Source organism: Salvelinus alpinus, chromosome 37 (genome assembly GCF_045679555.1).
Source record: "Salvelinus alpinus chromosome 37, SLU_Salpinus.1, whole genome shotgun sequence".
NCBI lineage: Eukaryota > Metazoa > Chordata > Actinopteri > Salmoniformes > Salmonidae > Salvelinus > Salvelinus alpinus.
The window spans coordinates 17,098,198-17,117,533 of NC_092122.1; the positions used below are offsets into that span (position 1 = coordinate 17,098,198).

Below are 19,336 nucleotides of genomic sequence, written 5' to 3' on the forward strand. Positions count from 1 at the left end.
CAATTATGAGACCAGCAAACACCTTCCCCACATTAGATCAGCTCTGCAAAATATCTTTGAAAAGATCTAATGTGATTGGTCAAAAGACCATATATATATATATAAAACACATTTTTAAACAGTAACATGCAAAACACAAACAGAACAGCCAGAGGGATTCCACAAGGAAATAAGAGAAGGAAACAAGTATAATAATACAAATACACATTATATCAATTCAAATACAGACATGTAGCGATTACATTTTTTTAGACATTTTGTTTTGTATACGTTTTAATGACTCTAAATAGTTTTCCAAATCAGATTTTTTTTAAATAAGAAAAGGAGCTTTTTCTTCATAAATGTTTATTTGTGTATGAAACATTTTCCTAATAAAATCAAACTTAGATATTTCAATAGTTTTATGCATTTTGAGGCCAAGATATAGGTTTTACATCAGTCCAGAACACTTCACTATATAAACAATGACAGAATGTGTTCAATAGATTCAGTTTCTAGTTCACAAAAACTGCATTCACTGGTAATATCAGGTATATATTTAGAAATCAAGCTATTACACAGATAGAATCTATGGATAATCTTAAAGGAGATCTCCTTTACTTTATTGGTCACCATAAATTTGGGTGGAGTGAGCCAAGCACAGCACCAGTTTACATCAAACGATGAAGCCCAACAAAATATCACAGAGGGAATAGACTTCCTGTAGAAAATATCCCTTAATAAACAATTGTTGAATTTCTTATCTAGTAAACCTATGCCATTCACCTTGGATATCGCTTACAATAGGAGATATACCAAAATATGCATTATTCTAAAGTAACTCTTCAGCCTTTTCTAGGTGAGCATCCAGAGGACCTCAACAAAATTAAGATCCATCTTGACAGATTCTCATCCAGTGGTCTTTCACAGGTGAGTTGGTATGGTATGTTCTTTCTGTATATGGGGTAAAGTATATCACATTTTCTGGTTGCCCTGTTTTTTGTATCATTGTGTTGGATTTATGTTACAGAATAATGATGCACAGATAGATGCGTTGGAAGCAAACTTCCTCAAGCTCACCAAAAACCTTGAAGACCCAGTCGAGAGGATCCAATTCTTCAAGGTATGAAACTCTTTATTCCCAGCTGGCTTAAGTCGTAATTGTGAATAACAACATTTCGTCATTGAATAGCAGACATTATCAACCAGTTGAATTATCAAAAAAAGTTTATCGTCAATGTCTGACGAACAGTCAGTCTGCCATTCTGCTATAGCAACTGTGCCAAGGGCAGCAACATCAATATTATCTATCCTTGGTTTGCAGACGTACTTGTCTGTCATACAAATTGTGGGACTCCTTTCACTTGCTCTCTCTATCTCCCTCTCAGGCATATTTCCCTGTGGTGTATGGCTGTGATTTTGACAGAGCTTTGCAGGCACTTGTTTGTCAGTTCCTCTCCAGACTAGAAAATCTCCTACCAGTGCCAGACCTTAAGCAGGTCGAGAGAAAACCAAGGAATATGTAAATATCACTGATATTCAATGGAGTCTTTATGAGCTCCATTTTGGCTCTATGTTTGTTGTTATATCATCTTTAAAATGTTGCATTTAACACATTGAGAGTGATGTGTGAGATGTAAAAGGATTTCTATGCTTTTGTTACAGTCTCATTTTTGGTGTACTGTCTTCATGGACTGCATCCTGGCTCAGCGCTGTACCCTCTGCCTCGGATGAGTGTCTGCAGTCTGTTTCTCACACAGAGGACCTGCAATACCTGCTTCAGCACCACACATGCTGTGGAAAGTTAGACAAACGTATTAATCTAAGCTCCTTTATCACAAGAAACACATTGTGACAGACCACTACATGTTAACTTTTCTGACATACTGACTTTTTACTTTACTGTCCTCTACCCTTGTGTCTGTCAGTATTTCCCTCCCCTGCAGAAGACTGCATCCTCGCTTCACTGTCCCTCCCTACCACAGTGGGAGTGGCATATGGCTCTGACAGCAAATTAGATGTCTTGCCTAACTTGGAAGGCTCATGTAAGCAGAGAGATGGAGACTTTGTCAGACAGCAGAGATTATCAACAGGCAGAATCAAGAGCACGTTTAGATGGAAACCAGAACAGTAACGAAGACAGAGTGTCTACCATGGCTAGCGATGATGATGAATGCACAGAGAGAGGTGTGGAAGAGGAAAATGAAAACATAAGTGCTGTGGGAAGGGTTATTACCGAACCAAAGGACCAGAGGAGATGTGAAGGGGCTGTTGGGGACCTGTGTGCGGCTGGAGCACCAGACCTCACAGCCAACTCTCCAATGCTCACCTCCAGTGTGGCTTAAAAAGCCTCAATATTTCCCCCCTGACTTACACTCAAAAGTAAAGGGGACCACCGAGTCAATTCCTCCAAGAGATCTAGAAAGAGCCCAGGAGGGAGGATAGCTGAGTCCAGTGTGAACTCTGATACACCTCTGCTTGAATCCTCACAGGAAACGTAAGAGCAAAGTGTGTTGGAATTAGGTTTGATTGACATACACCACCAACACCATGCATCTTTACATTTGAATCCATTATGTTAAACTACTGTTATCTACTACTGTTGTGCATTAGTATTTAACTAAACATGCTCTGTGGATCCTTCCCTAACAGGACTGGTGCTGGAATCAAGACCATTTTCTCCAGACCATGACGACACAGAAGAGGAAAACAATGGTAAGACTTTTGAAACGTACTTATAAGAATTCCCCAAGAATTCCATAGTTGTGCAAAGACAATGGCATTTATTTTCTTGCTTTATTCTCCACAGAACCTGCTTCAGGGGAGTCTTCTCGGCTGTCTAGCTGCGCTCAACCACCACCTGGTGACGTATCACCATCCTCGGAGACCCTTTCCAAAGCATTGTCCACTGCACGGCGTATTTCCAACAAGTGCTCCCAGTGTGGAAGGTGTTTTTATCTATCCATCTCAACTGGTTCAGCATCAGCGAATTCACACTGGAGATCGACCCTACAAATGCACCCAGTGCGGAAAGACTTCCAGTAATTCAACTGGGCTTTCAAAACACCACCAAAAACACTGTCTAGACGCGACCTTCGTTTGCCCCAAGTGCAGGGAGAGTTTCAGATCTCTCCACGAGACGGTTCAAACACCTATCTACTCACAAGTCCCTCAAATGTCTGTTGTGTGGAAAGAGTTGCCAGACGACTTCTGATTTGCGAAAGCACCAGCAAACACATAGTGTGACTCCTTCGTTCAACTGCTCTTTCTGTGAAAAACGTTTCACGATCCTGTCGAGCCTAACAGGCACAACAGGACCCATTCAGTGGTGGGGGGGTATGCTTGTTCCAAGTGTGGGAAAACATTTGGATCTTTAAGTGAACGGCTCCAACATAAGAGGACACATAGGGCACAGCTCAACTGTATGGAGTGCGGACAGAGTTGCAGTTCCCGCTCCGAACTAAAGAGTCACCAGCAAACTCACTCTCATGAACCGCTCTTCAACTGTCGACACTGTGAAGACAAATTCTTTGGGTCAGTTGAGCTGAAGATCCACCAAAGAACTCATGCAGTGGACAAACCCCATCAGTGTGGCGCGTGTGGAAAGTGCTTTGGCGCCTTAGCCACCATTGTACTCCACCAACGGACACACACGGGGGAGAAACCCCACACATGTCCTCGCTGTAATAAGCAGTATATCTCCAAAAGTCAGCTGACGTCACACATGCGGACTCACACGTGCGAGCGTCCATACAGCTGCTCTTACTGTGGGAAGTGTTTCTCTCAGTTGGCTAATCTTACTGTGCACACAAGGATTTACACGGGGGAGAGACCTCACATCTGCTCTCAGTGCAAGAAAGGGTTTTGCTCAGTCGGTGACATGCAGAAGCATGAGCGCTCTCACACCAAAAAGAAACCTTACAGGTGCACAGTTTGTGGAAAGGCCTTCACATTGTCAAGTCATTTGACGGTTCACATACGCAGTCACACAGGAGAGCGCCCCTACACCTGACCTGAGTGTGGAAAGAGTTTTCTGTCGTAACTAAGCATCAATTCACCCATACAGGACAGAGGCCATACCCGTGTTATCAATGTGTAAAAAGTTACACCCGTCTCACACACTTGAATAGACAACTACAAACACACGCTTGAGGCAGTCCGAGGTGTTTTCCTGTTTTGGTTTCATTCTGAAAAGCGTTACCATGGAATTAGTGCAGATTGCTGTTTCACTGTCTGTCAATGTGTTATGCTGAATAACGTCAATGTATAACTTAAAAACCATGCTCATTCTCATGCCTTTTTCTCAAACTGTAGTTTGTGTACATTACTGCCAACATGGATGGAAAGTAAACATTTCAAAATATAAAATAACCTCTTTCAAGTTACAGTATGTGTCATATCAATGAGGCATTTTATGATACTTTCTAGCTTGGGCCTGCTTCTCTCTGGCAGTTTGTGGTTTGATTCAGAGTTTATTTTGAATGTAACAAATGTCTGCATAAAAACCAATACAAAAACTGAGAAGACAATATTTGAACTTTGAAATACAACTGTATTTTTTTTCTTTCTTCAATGAAAATGAAAGCTGCTATACAGTAGGCTTAATTTATTATATTCTACCTTACCTATTCTATATATAATAAGCATTTGGCTTAATTAACAATAATACACAGACAAGTGTGTACGTAAATGTAAATATTGTTTTTTATTAAACTTTTATATATTACCGTTTATAGATTATAATTTGAACACTTAAACTGTTACACATCTACATTTCCAAATAAATGTAGTAGGTATTTTTAGCAATTATGAGAGTTTTGTAATGTTATTTGTAAACGTTTCTGTAGGTGTGTGAGGTGTATTTATGGCTTATGGTCATGTGTATACAGGGCCACACTCAGTTGCCAAACTTTGCAGTGTGCGGGTTTCTTCTTTTTTCTCATCCTATTCAACTGTTACCATGCACCTGCAACAAAGATAGTTCAGATGTGCGAGTGCCTTTTGAATTTTAAAACTTTGCATACACAAATAGAGCCGACATGATTCCTTGTTCTTCATGTCAGAGAGGCATGTTTGTTTTCCATTACATATTTATATCTGAACGTTCCAAAACTAACTTGTGACCTACTGAACGTGCCCCTAATATGTGAGGTAGCAGTGTCATGGTGACTGCCCTATGCCCATATATGGAGTTCTTGCTGCAAAGGATGAGATGACAGACGGCCCAATTCTGATACATTTTCCACAAACTGGTATTTTGACCAATCAGATCAGAAAAAGATCTGATGTGAAAATATCTGATGTGATTGATCAAAAGACCAGTTAGTGGAAAAAATATCAGAATTGGCTACCTGTGTAAATGCAGCCAAATATTAATTTCAAATCAAATTTTATTAGTCACATGCGCCGAATACAACATTCACCTTACGGTGAAATGGTTACTTACGAGCCCCTATCCCTGTCACGCCCTGGCCTTAGTATTCTTTGTTTTCTTAATTATTTTGGTTAGGTCAGGGTGTGACATGGGGAATGTATGTGGTTTTTGTAGTGTCTAGGGTGGTTGTAAGGTTTAGGGGGTTTATTAGAGTAGTTGGGTTTATGTTTAGTATAGTAGTCTAGCTGTGTCTATGGTTGAGTGTAGGTATCTAGGAAAGTCTATGGTTGCCTGAATTGGGTCTCAATTAGAGACAGCTGGTTATTGTTGTCTCTGATTGGGAGCCATATTTAAGGCAACCATAGGCTTTAGCTGTTTGTGGGGAATTGTCTATGTTGAACGTTTGTAGCCTGTGTGTACTACGTTTATAGCTTCACGGTCGTTTGTTGTTTTTGTATAGTTTGTAATAGTGTTTCGTTTCATGTTCATCTTCGTAGTAAAAAAAAAGAAGATGGCTTATTTTCCACATGCTGCGTTTTGGTCCGTCTCTCCTCCACACGATCGTGACAATCCCAACAAAGCAGTATTTTTTATTTAAAAAAAATACGGATAAGAAAAATAAATAAAAGTAACAAGTAATTAAAGAGCAGCAGTAAAATGACAATAGCGAGACTATATACAGGGGGGTACCGGTACAGAGTCAATGTGCTGGGGCACCGGTTAGTTGAGGTAATATGTACATGTAGGTAGAGTTATTAAAGTGACTAAGCATAGATGATAACAACAGAGAGTAGAAGTGGTGTAAAACAGAGGGATAGGGGGGGCAATACAAATAGTCTGGGTAGCCATTTGATTAGGTGTTCAGGAGTATTATGGCTTGGGGGTAGAAGCTGTTTAGAAGCCTCTTGGACCTAGACTTGGCGCTCCGGTACCGCTTGCCGTGCGGTAGCAGAGATAACAGTCTATGACTAGGGTGGCTGGAGTCTTTGACAATTTTTAGGGCCTTCCTCTGACACCGCCTTATATAGAGGTCCTGGATGGCAGGGAGCTTGGGCCCAATGATGTACTGGGCCGTTCGCACTACCCTCTGTAGTGCCTTGCGGTCGGAGGCCGAGCAGTTGCCATACCAGGCAGTGATGCAACCAGTCAGGATGCCCTTGATGGTGCAGCTGTAGAACCTTTTGAGGATCTGAGGACCCATGCCAAATCTTTTCAGTCTCCTGAGGGAGAATAGGTTTTGTCGTGCCCTCTTCACGACTGTCTTGGTGTGCTTGGACCATGTTAGTTTTTTGGTGATGTGGACACCAAGGAACTTGAAGCTCTCAATCTGCTCCACTGCAGCCCCGTCGATGAGAATGGGGGCGTGCTCTGTCCTCTTTTCCTGTAGTCCACAATCATCTCCTTTGTCTTGATCACGTTGAGGGAGAGGTTGTTGTCCTGGCACCACATGCCCAGGTCTCTGACCTCCTCCCTATAGTCTCGTCGTTGTCGGTGATCAGGCCTACCATTGTTGTGTCATCGGCAAACTTAATGGTGTTTGAGTCGTGCCTGGCCGTGCAGTCATGATTGAACAGGGAGTACAGGAGGGGACTGAGCACGCACCCCTGAGGGGCCCCTGTGTTGAGGATCAGCGTGGTGGATGTGTTGTTACCTACCCTTACCACCTGGTCAGGAAGTCCAGGATCCAGTTGCAGAGGGAGGTGTTTAGTCCCAGGGTCATTAGCTTATTGATGAGCTTTGAGGGCACTATGGTGTTGTACGCTGAACTGTAGTCAATAAATAGCATTCTCACATAGGTGTTCATTTTGTCCAGGTGGGAAAGGGCAGTGTGGAGTGCAATAGAGATTTCATCATCTGTGGATCTGTTGTGTTCTTCGGCATAGGCACTATGGTGGTCTGCTTGAAACATGTTGGTTTTACAGACTCGGACAGGGAGAGGTTGAAAATGTCAGTGAAGACACTTGCCAGTTAGTCAGCACATGCTCGCAGTACACGTCCTGTTAATCCGAATGGCCCTGCGGCCTTGTGAATGTTGACCTGTTTAAAGGTCTTACTCACATCGGCTGTGGAGAGCGTGATCACACAGTCTTCCGGAACAGCTGGTGCTCTCATGCATGTTTCAATGCCATTTGCCTCGAAGCGAGCATAGGAGTAGTTTAGCTCGTCAGGTAGGCTCGTGTTACTGGCCAGCTCTCGGCTGTGCCTCCCTTTGTAGTCTGTAATGGTTTGCAAGCCCTGACACATCTGACGAGTGTCAGAGCCGGTGTAGTAGGATTCAATCTTAGTCCTGTATTGAAGCTTTGCTTGTTTGATGGTTCGTCGGAGTGCATAGCGGGATTTCTTATAAGCTTCCGTGTTAGAGTCTTGCTCCTTGAAAGCGGCAGCTCTAGCCTTTAGCTCAGTGCGGACGTTGCCTGTAATCAATGGCTTCTGGTTGGAGTATGTACGTACGGTCACTTGGGACGATGCCATCGATGCACTTATTGATGAAGCCAATGACTGATGAGGTGTACTCCTCAATGCCATCGGAGGAATCCCGGGACATATTCTAGTCTGTGCTAGCAAAACAGTCCTGTAGCTTAGCATTTGCTTCATCTGACCAGTTTTTTATTGATCTAGTCACTGGTGCTTCCTGCTTTAATTTTTGCTTGTAAGCAGGAATCAGGAGGATAGAATTATGGTCAGATTTGCCAAATGGAGGGCGAGGGACAGCTTTGTATGCGTCTCTGTGTGTGGAGTAAAGGTGGTCCAGAGTTTTTTTTCTCCTCTGGTTGCACATTTAACATGCTAGCGTCGCTAGCTAGAAGCACCGCTAGCTCGTAGCGCCACTACATGCTACTAGGAGCGCCGCCTCTGGGTGAGCGTTATCTTGTTTGCTTATGGTGGAATACAGCTTATTCAGTGCTGTCTTAGTGCCAGCCTGACTGTGGTGGTATGTAAAGAGCTACGAAAAATACAGAAACTCTCGATGTAGATAGTGTGGTCTACAGTTTATCATGAGATACTCTACCTCAGGCAAGCAATAGCTCGACACTTCCTTAGATATCGTGCACCAGCTGTTATTTACAAAAATACATAGTCCGCCGCCCCTTGTCTTACCAGACGCTGCTGTTCTATCCTGCCGGTACAGCATATAACCAGCCAGCTGTATGTTGATAGTGTCGTCGTTCAGCCACGACTCCGTGAAGCATAAGATATTACAGTTTTGAATGTCCCGTTGGTAGTTTAATCTTGCGCATAGGTCATCTATTTTATTCTCCAAAGATTGCATGTTTGCTAGTAAAATGGAAGGATTTGGGGGTTTATTCGATCGCCTACGAATTCTCAGAAGGCAGCCCGCCCTTTTTTCTCTGCCTACTCTTTACGCAAATCACGGGTGATCTGGGCCTGTTCCTGAGAAAACAGTTTATCGTTCGCGTCGGGCTCGTCAGACTCGTTAAAGGAAATAAATGATTCTGCCAGTCCGTGGTGAGTAATCGCAGTCCAGAAGTTATTTTCGGTCATAAGAGATGGTAGTGGCAACATTATGAACAAAATAAGTAAAAAAGGGGCCTCCCGGGTGGCGCAGTGGTCTAAGGCTAGCTGTGCCACCAGAGACTCTGGGTTCGAGCCCAGGCTCTGTCTCAGCCGACCGAGACCGGGAGGTCCATGGGGAGACGCACAATTGGCCTAGCTTCGTCCGGGTTAGGGAGGGTTTGGCCAGTAGGGATATCCATGTTTCATCGCGCACTAGCGACTCCTGTGGCGGGCCGGGCGCAGTGCATGCTGACCAGGTCGCTAGGTGTACGGTAAATGTGTTTCCTCCGACACATTGGTGCGGCTGGCTTCCGGGTTGGATGCGCGCTGTGTTAAGAAGCAGTGCGGCTTGGTTGGGTTGTGTTTCGGAGGACGCATGGCTCTCAACCTTTGTCTCTCCCGAGCCCGTATGGGAGACAAGACAGTAACTACTAATAATTGGATACCGTGAAATTGGGGAGAAAAAGGGGGTAAAAAAATAATAATAAGTAAAAAAATAAGTTTCAAAAAAAGCAAATAAGCAAACAAAAAATACACAATCGGTTGGGGGGACACAACATTTCTGTGCATATATTGAAATGCCTGCCAAACGGCCACATTCCCCATTGACTGTGGATTGAAAATGTTGTCTGATTGCTTGGGAATGTCCTCCCAAGCCCACTTTATCATGTTTGATTGAGATATCTAGAAAATATAGTTTTTGTGGGCTCTGATGATATCTGATTGGATTTAAGTTTTTTGGGGGGGGGGTCATTACCAGTATGTCATCCCTGGGCCCAGTTTAAAAAAAAAAATCTATATGAAATAGAAATATAATGAACGGGAGTCCTCATTCAAGTCAATGATTAGTCCATTCTATTCATTATATTTCTATGCATTTCATCCTATCCGAGAGAATAGATACCGTTTGAAAAACTATAATTGTTAGTGAAAACAGTAGATTTGATGTAATACACAACCAACTCTTACAGTGCAACTGCAAAGGTATTCAAGTCTGCAAGTTTTTATTTTGATCATATGACCAGGTACGCTTTCTGAAGGTTAGAAAATGCCCCCACCACTTTGTGTATATTGTTTCATTTGCAGAAATCGCTTCAATGAGACCATTTGCAAGATGTTACAAATGTTCTGTAGCAGAGTAGCGATGTATCTAATACATTTTCCTTTCTGGGTGTTCAATATAATCATCAGCATTACTTTGTGAAGAAGAATTGTATTTATTTTATTCACACAGAAGATATCACCTTTCTTCTAGGAAACTGGTCCTGAGGTCCATAGTGTCAGGTCTGGATGAGACACTACCCCCCAGCTGGAGGACTCAGTCCCAACTTGAAGCTCGTCTGCATGTGATGTAGTGGTAAAACAAATAGATGGGTAAACTCTGATCGCCGGTCGCGGTGAAAAAAGTAACACGCCCTATACTTTAAATACATTTTTCCTCAAAGATGGGTAAACTGTCAAAAAATTATAATAACCACTTCCTCTGTAGTAAACAACTTGGAAGAACCTCTGTGAAACCTGTATGTCTGCATTTACACAGGCAGACAAATTCTGATATTTTTTCACTAATCTTTTGACCAATCAGATCAGCTCTGAAAAAGATTGGTCAAAAGACCAATTAGTGGGAAAAAGATCAGACTTGGGCTGCCTGTGTAAACACAACCTATGTGAACTGTGCTGATTGAATCATGTTGTTTCTGGATGGGGTGATAGAGATATCTGTTTCAGCTCATATGTTTTACCCACTGCAAAATGAGAACATGTTACTGATAGAAGCAAAGGAAGATACAGGTAACTCTGTTATCTGTTACTCGTTCCATGATCTCGCCATCACGGTTGACAACTCCATTGTGTCCTCCTCCCAGAGTGCTAAGAACCTTGGCGTGATCCTGGACAACACCCTGTCGTTCTCAACTAACATCAAGGCGATGACCCGTTCCTGTAGGTTCATGCTCTACAACATTCGCAGAGTACGACCCTGCCTCACGCAGGAAGCGGCGCAGGTCCTAATCCATGCACTTGTCATCTCCCGTCTGGATTACTGCAACTCGCTGTTGGCTGGGCTCCCTGCCTGTGCCATTAAACCCCTACAACTCATCCAGAACGCCGCAGCCCGTCTGGTGTTCAACTTTCCCAAGTTCTCTCACGTCACCCCGCTCCTCCGCTCTCTCCACTGGCTTCCAGTTGAAGCTCGCATCCGCTACAAGACCATGGTGCTTGCCTACGGAGCTGTGAGGGGAACGGCACCTCCGTACCTTCAGGCTCTGATCAGGCCCTACACCCAAACAAGGGCACTGCGTTCATCCACCTCTGGCCTGCTCGCCTCCCTACCTCTGAGGAAGTACAGTTCCCGCTCAGCCCAGTCAAAACTGTTCGCTGCTCTGGCACCCCAATGGTGGAACAAACTCCCTCACGACGCCAGGTCAGCGGAGTCAATCACCACCTTCCGGAGACACCTGAAACCCCACCTCTTTAAGGAATACCTAGGATAGGATAAAGTAATCCTTCTAACCCCCCCCCCCCCCCTTAAAAGAGTTAGATGCACTATTGTAAAGTGGTTGTTCCACTGGATATCATAAGGTGAATGCACCAATTTGTAAGTCGCTCTGGATAAGAGCGTCTGCTAAATGACTTAAATGTAATGTAATGTAAATGTAACTTCCTAAAACCAACATAGTGTCTTAATAGGGCTTTGGGCCTGCCAGCACAGCTTCAATGCCACTTGGCATAGATTATACAAGTGTCTGGAACTCTATTGGAGGGATGTGACACCATTCTTGATCAAGAACTTCCACAATTTGGGGTTTTGTTGATGTTGGTGGAAACGCCTGTCTCAGTGTTCAATTGGGTTGAGATCTGGTGAGACACCCTTTAAACCCCCTATGCTTCTTTGAGACCCCTGTTTCAAAGTCACTGAGATCTCTTCCAGCCATTGTAGCCAAAATAATGGGCAACGGGGTATTTTTATACATGACCCTAAGCATGATGGGATGTGAATTGCTTAATTAACTCAGGAACCACACCTGTGTGGAAGCAACTGCTTTCAATATACTTTGTATCCCTCATTTACTCAAGTGTTTCCTGTATATTGGCAGTTACCCATCATTCTGAGCTTTGGCTTGTTTGATTTCACGAAGCACAGTCGGGGGCCCTCTGGCGTCCTCTGGTCCAACCAGGACATCTAGGGCAGTCCCGTCCCAGTTCTGAACAGTCACCTGTACGATAACCCTGTAAGCCAGTGCCAGATGGGAGCACACCAGCATGTAATGATTATGAAAATGCTTGACTCAATCATTCATCTACTTTAATGTTTTGGAATGGCACAACGTTTACACAAAGGCTAAACGGTTGGCATTTTTAGATGGATATGTTTATTGATATATGAATGCATAACTCAATTACAGATGAGTAGATTCTGCCGATTATACTGCATTCAACAGAACACTAAATCACTATATCACCATGGAAATAAATCCAGGTGCTGAACATTTAAACAGTTTCACCAAAACTCCATATAACATTACAGAAACAAATAGAAGGAACAGCCTCAATATGTACATAAGCCACTCCCCTGGTTTTCATCCTCGACTATTATGCAGAGTGATTTTTTAAAAGGGCAAGTTCACTATTTAACAACTTAATGTTAGATAGTTCATCACCTTGAAAGTAGTCTATGGGCCAGGAAAACCTGTAATCTATGGTTCAGTCTTCTTTAAGTAGCCACTACAAACTTAAGCTAATTTTAAACACCGCTAACTACAAATCAAAGGGAGTGATAGGGTCAATTATGCAATTGTTCTAAATGTAATAGCCAAATCACCAGAAATAAATCCAATATTATTGGTTTCACATTAGCATAAGGTAATTTAGCAATTTGTTTTACATTTCATGGTTGCCCCATATCACTTAAATTGATTGTCAACTAGTGGGGGCTCAAGTTAGCTTGTTAGTTTGTAGTGTCTGTTTAAAGAAAACTGAAGCACAGATTACAGTGTCTCCTGGCCCATAGACTACTTAAAGGGTGAGGAATCGTCAAGCTGTAAATTACTGAACTTCCACTTGAACTGGGAAACAAGGCTTTAAAGTGTTGAGGATATGATAAATTAGTTTGGTACTGGGTGTACTTCCTGCATCTCCACTAATGCCACTATTACAAAAGCTCTACCAAAAAAAGCATATTGTAAATACACACAACTTTCAATGATTTTTCTTCATGTGATAGTTCAGGTGTGAACTGCGTTTGTAAGTATTCGGGCAACGAAGACATGAATATGGCCTCTCCCCTGAATGAACTAGCAAATGTTTTTTTAAGCAAGTTCTCCGGATAAAACCCCTTCCACATTCATTACAAGTGTAGGGACGCTCTCCCCTATGCCCACGCATGTGGACGACTAAATGGCTCGACTTAAAAAAACGTTTGTCACACTCTTTGCATTGGTAAGGTCTCTCCCCAGTGTGAAAGCGCTGGTGTACCTGCAGATCCCCTCCTGATGGAAACGCCTTCCCACACACAGAGCACATGTAGGGTCTCTCCCCTGTGTGGAGCCTTATGTGCACAGTGAGATTACCTTTCTGAGTGAAACATTTACCACAGTAGGAGCAGGAAAAGGGACGATAATTCATATGAGTACGCATGTGATCCTTGAGGCGACGGTTTGTTACGAAGGACTTTCCACATTGGTGACAATGGTGTGTTCTCGGAAGTTGCAATCCTTTCTTCTTTGGAAGATGCGACGATGGCCTCAGATCCGACCTCTTGTGGGCTTCCACGTGGTGCACTAGGCTGGGCAAGTTGCTGAAGGTCATTCCACATTTGTGACAGTCGAGCGTTTGGACGACACTGTGACTTTTTTCGTGGGCGTCCAGTTGATTCGATTCGGGAAAGCTCCTTGCACAGTGACGACACTGGAATGGATATTGTGGTGATGTCTTAAAACTCTTCCCGCTCTGTGGACAGATGAACATGGACTCGTTGTGTGGACACTGGTGTCTCAATTTCTCACGCAGAGAACCAAACTCTCTCCAGCACTTCAGGCAGCTAAAGGCAGTGCCCACACATTGCATCCTCTTATGATTTGACAGACTTGTAAAGAATTTGAATCTATTCCCGCAGTTGGAGCACTTGTATGGATTATCCCCACAGTGAATTTGCTGGTGTTGGACAAGTTGAGACTGATAATTAAAGCACTTCCCACACTGAGGACACTGGTGGAAAATGTTCATGTGTGATGAATTGGAAGTAGATGGGGCACACTCATTTGAAGCTGAAGAAAGGGGAGTCAACACCTGAAACGATACCCCTGCAACGGTGTCTGCGGAAAAATGAATACAAATATTGAACTCATGAGGAAGTTTCCCCTACCATTGCCCCACAATGGTCAGCTGAGGCTATCCAAAGGGTAAATGTACTTTACTAAAAGTCTGTGAGGTCTCACCTGTATCACCACCTTGCATGACACTGGTAGGAGAAAGACCAGAACCAGCCCTGTGAAAGGCACAAAACAGAAATGCAAATTGATGACCATTACTAAGTCAAGTGGTAAAGTTGTTTCAAACAACAAAAATGCAGAAATTAATTCTCACATACAGTGTCTCAAAGTATTCACACCACTTGACTTATTCCACATTTTGTTGTTACATCCTGAATTTAAAATGGATTAAATAAAAACAATTCTCACCCATCTACACACAATACCCCATAATGACAAAGTGAAAACATGTTTTTAGAAATGTTTGCAAATGTTTTAAATTATATACAGAAATAATTAATTTACATAAGTATTCACACACCTGAGTCAATACTTTGTAGAAGCACCTTTAGCACTGATTACAGCTGTAAGTCAAAACTGTAACTCGGCCACTCTGGAACATTCACGGTCTTCTTGGTAAGCAACTTCAGTGTGGATTTTGTCTTGTGTTTTAGGTTATTGTCCTGCATCTCCCAGTGTCTGGTGGAAAGCAGACTGAACCAGGTTTTCCTCTATTTTGCCTAATTTTGCCTGTGCTTAGCTCCATTCCGTTTACTCCATAACGATTACAAGCATACATATAACATGATGCAGCTACCAGTATGCTTGAAAATGTTGAGACTGCTACTGAGTAAGTATTATTTTAGTGCCTTGTATTTTTATTTTTTATTTAACCAGGCAAGTCAGTTAAGAACAAATTCTCATTTACAATGACGGCCTACTTGTAAATCCCCCCCAGCCAAACCCTTCCCTAACCCGGATCACGCTGGGCCAATTGTGCGCCGCCCTATAGGACTCCCCCGATCACGGCCGATTGTGATACAGCCCGGGATCGAACCCGGGTCTCTAGTGACGCCTCTAGCACTGCAATACATTGCCTTAGACTGCTGCGCCATTCAGGAGGCCAAGCATGATGCATGTTTTGGAATATTTGTTATTCTATTTGTTATTCTGTACAGGCTTCCTTCTTTTCACTCTGTCAATCAGGTTAGTATTATAGAGTAACTACAATGTTGTTGTCCATCCCCAGTTTTCTCCTAAACAGCCTATCGTAGTTTTCTTCCTCTCCAGCAACTGAGTGGACGCCTGTATCTTTGTAGTGACTGGGTGTATTGATACATGATCCAAAGTATAATTAGTAACTTCACCATGCTCAAAGGGCTATTCAATGTCTGTCTTTTTATTTATTTGGAACCATCTACCAACAGTTGCCTTTCTTTGTGAAGCATTGGAAAACCTCCCTGGTCTTTGTGGTTGAATTTGTGTTTGAAATTCACTGAGGGACCGAACAGATAATTGTATGTGTGGGGTACAGAGATGAGGTAGTCATTGAAAAATAATGTTCAACACTTATTGCACACAGAGTGAGTCCATTCAACTTCTTATGTGACTTGTTAAGCAAATATTTACTCCTGAACTTATTTAGGCTTGCCATAAAAAAGGGGTTGAATACTTATTGACTCAAGACATTTCAGCTTTTCATTTGTAAACATTTCTAAAAACATAATTTAGGTGTAGGGTATTGTGTGTAGGCCAGTGACAAAACATCTAAATGTAATCAATTTTAAATTCAGGCTGTAACAACTAAATTTGGAAAGAGTCAAGGGGTGTGAATACTTTCTGAAGGCACTGTACCTTTTCTGTGCTGACTCGTCCTCTACATCTATGTCATCTTCATTCGCTTCATCACACGTTTCATCGCAGCCTATAATATCTCTTGTGCTCCCCATTGCCACTAAATGTGCTGTCCTCATAGCCACACCAGTGTCCAGATTTGTACGGTTTAACTGGTCAGGGAAGGCATCGGATTCAATATCTGATTCCTGAGGAATGTCAGAGGAGGAAACTGCACAGACAAAAACAAATACGTTAAAAAGAAATGTCATATCTGCCAGGCTGTTCTGAATACTTATCTCATATCCATAATTTACATTTTAATCTGTCAAATTGTTTATTATTTGGCTAATCCATCCAAGTTTAAATCCCTTTAAAATTAACAAGAAAGGTAAGGAACATGGTGAGAGGAAGTTCCTGCACATAAATCAGATTATGATCCTCAGATGCAGTTGTTACATCAATAAACCTTATCTGACCATGTGGTGCTAAAATGATGTGTAAAAAAAAAAGAGAGTCATTTTCTATGAACTTACTGTTTGTGTACAAAGTTCTGCATTGTTTGTAATTCTGGAGCAGAAACTGGAGATCTTCTGAGTGAGAGAAAGACTGCAGGCATTCATCTAGCCCAGAGGAGCCAGCACTCAGCAACAATGCGGTCTAGGGAAAAGAGGGACACAAATAAAATGCCAAAATAGATTCCAGGCCAATTACAGTTATTAATTTGAATGCCGTTCTCTCAAGACTGTCTTACGAAAGTGATTTCTGTACCTGCTTAAAATCTGGCAGTGTAAGCAGCTCTTCCAGCCGAGTGAGGAAGTCACAGACCAGTTCCTGAAGCGCTTTGTCAAAATCAGGTCTGAATTCCTCAAGGAACACCACCTGAAAAGATGGAGTCAGCGAGATAATGCAAAAGGAAAACGGTTAGCCTACTTAATGATTGGTTGGGAGACCCTGCATGATCCTACTTTGGGTGCCAAGTCTTTTCTTCTCTCTTGCCAGGGTCTACTAGTTATGACTTATCATACAACGAAATGCAATTTTTCAAGGACATTAATAATAGGTTCTCCCTGGCTGTAACATCGATCCAGTCAAGCCATATGGCAGAGACTGCCTTTCCAAACTGCCTCAACTATCTGAAGCGGACTAGACACCATTCACTTTCCATTTGGATTATTTGTTGTGCCGGTTTGTTTTGCTTTTGAAGCGTTTCGAGATTCTATTTTGTAATGAGAAGTGCTATATAAGCAAAATAAATGATTATTAGGTTGAGTCAGGCTAAAGAAAATGTTAAACTAAAACAGGTTCAAGACAAGCTTGACATGAACAGCTACTTACTTGAACGAAGTGTTCACGCTCAACTGGGTCTGTAATCAAGCTTTGGGTGAGCTTGGCGAAGTTAGCTTCAGGTGATTCCATGCCTGCATCATAGGACTGTAAAACAACGTGGAAAACACACCGAAACCAGATGGTCATTTTTAGACTTGGTGTTAAAGGGGGTGACAAATGGCACACAACTGTCCATACCAACAAACTTAAGCTCTTGATTTTAATGTGGCTGAATTATCAGGGTGTTAATTCTCATGTAAGTGTCCAGCAGGGGGAAAAAAGTTAAAATCTTGGCATTGTACTATGACATTTGATTTACCAACCTGAACCTGTGCAAGTTGAGAAGACTTTATAGAAAAAAGGAGGGTTTGGAGGCTGACAGGGTGTTCAGCAGAAAATCGCCCCAAAGTTACCTGCAAGAAAAGTGGTGATGGAGTTCGATTCTTTGCATAAAACTATTCTCTGTTCTTCACCAATTGAAGTGATTCTGTATGAAAGATTAGACAGAATTCCTTACCCTTGCTCTCAGCCCCAAAATAAGGAGGGTCCTCTGTCTGTCAGTCATAAGTTCTGGGACAGTTTGTGTTACCACGGTCACAAACTCCTCTAATTTCCCATAGTGCTTAATGGCCCTCTGTTGTGATACCTGCCACATAAATGCAGACATCAGTCGTAGAGGTGGAACCAAAAGGCGCAGGGAGGAGAGAGGGATGGGGGAATCTATAATGTGAAAAGCACAGTGTGTTACTGTTAGATGGCTAGCTAAATCAATTACGTTTAGCTATGCATATCTTAGCTACCGTTATGTCATAATAACATTGTCATAACAAATGTCTTAACAATCCCAGCAGACAATAGCCTGCGCCGAATTTGCATGTGGACACTCAATAACATAATAATAGCTAGCTAGCTAGTCAATAACATATTATAAACGGGGTGGTTTGAACCCTTAATGCTGATTGGCTGACAGCCGTGGTATATCAGACCGTATACCACGGGTATGACAAAATATGTATTTTTACTGCTCTAATTACGTTGGAAACCAGTTTATAATAGCAATGACACCTCGGGGGTTTGTGGTATATTGCCAATATACAACGGCAATGCTCTGTATCCAGGCACTCCGCGTTGCGTCGTGAACAGCCCTTAGCCGTGGTATATTGGCCATATACCACACCCGCTCGGTCTTATTGCTTAAAAATATCGAATGGCACAGCTAGCTAACGTTAGATATACAAGAGGTTTTGCTAGAAACCGCACAATAGCTAGCTAGATAGACGGCTACTTCCTTGACGTCAGGGTCGTTTTCACTAGACACCAAATGCTAGAATACTGACCCGAAACATGGAGCGAAGACCCGAATTTGTCCAATTAGAAACGCTCGTTTACATGTTCCGTTGCAAAACGTTTAGCTACGGTTTGCTATTATACGACCCTGGTCATAGCTAGCTAGCGACCTGGTTATTACGCCCACCTAGGTTAGAAAGCTAGCTAGCAAACACACAATATTGTTTTCTATCTTGCAAGTTACCACGAATACCGTATACATACCCATTATGGCCCATGTGCCAATCAATATCTTAGCTACTTTAGCTAGTGAGCGCCGCATGAGACAGTAGAAAGTAAATCTAGCTAGCTAACGTTACCACCATAAAAGAGGATGTGAAACCTTTGCCACCAAGTACTATTTTAACATCAGTGTCCAAAAAGTCTTCAAAATAAAAGTCATCAATTATGCTAAATGTGTAATATTTAACTATCAAGCTGTTCAATAGATAGATGTATTTATGAACTTGATTATTGCCAATACAATCTGCATTTTAGTTATTACTAACTGTATTTACATGTAACCATTAACTTCATCATTAGTATAATAAGAGATCTAAGACATCTGTAACAAGGGCATTGTAGATCACCATGAGACATCTACATCATCATGACCATACCATTATAGACCATATCTGTCTAAAATAGTATGCCTACTAATCACTTCCTCATGCTGTGATTGTGAATTGAATAGTCATAATCAATGGCAGCCTAAGATGTGTCCCTATCA

The 19,336-nt window shown here is 42.3% G+C and overlaps 2 protein-coding genes across 4 annotated transcripts; one reads left to right on the forward strand and one right to left on the reverse strand.

The window, feature by feature from the left end:
- Positions 1-346: 346 nt before the first annotated feature.
- On the reverse strand, positions 347-18,972 carry LOC139565997 (zinc finger protein ZFMSA12A-like). 3 transcript variants are annotated; one of them, XM_071386793.1, is made up of 9 exons: positions 18,832-18,972; positions 17,798-18,000; positions 17,604-17,693; positions 17,290-17,385; positions 16,723-16,833; positions 16,488-16,611; positions 15,973-16,183; positions 14,305-14,354; positions 12,218-14,181 (listed from the first exon to the last, which is right to left on the reverse strand). In XM_071386793.1, exons 1-9 carry the CDS (start codon positions 18,887-18,889, stop codon positions 13,067-13,069), a joined length of 2,058 nt encoding a protein of 685 aa, XP_071242894.1. In that variant the 5' UTR covers positions 18,890-18,972; the 3' UTR covers positions 12,218-13,066. The 3 variants fall into 3 exon arrangements, with proteins under 3 accessions (XP_071242896.1, XP_071242894.1, XP_071242895.1); XM_071386794.1 differs by having other exon boundaries at positions 17,798-17,926; positions 18,832-18,967; XM_071386795.1 differs by lacking the exons at positions 12,218-14,181; positions 14,305-14,354 and adding an exon at positions 347-1,773.
- LOC139565684 (zinc finger protein ZFMSA12A-like) lies at positions 2,133-4,651 on the forward strand. Its single transcript, XM_071386182.1, is given in 5 exon segments — positions 2,133-2,313; positions 2,632-2,694; positions 2,789-2,927; positions 3,262-4,013; positions 4,016-4,651. Coding segments are annotated over 5 exon segments (1,251 nt in total). The 3' UTR covers positions 4,132-4,651.
- Positions 18,973-19,336: the final 364 nt, after the last annotated feature.

Excerpts from the sequence above, each read along its gene's own strand:
- LOC139565997 (XM_071386793.1), bottom strand. The coding sequence starts at position 18,889 with ATGCGGCGCTCACTAGCTAAAGTAGCTAAGATATTGATTGGCACATGG. Across the intron at positions 16,834-17,289 it reads AGCGTGAACACTTCGTTCAA|GTGGTGTTCCTTGAGGAATT; the intron begins GTAAGTAGCTGT and ends CCATCTTTTCAG. Across the intron at positions 16,612-16,722 it reads CACTGCCAGATTTTAAGCAG|ACCGCATTGTTGCTGAGTGC; the intron begins GTACAGAAATCA and ends TCTTTTCCCTAG.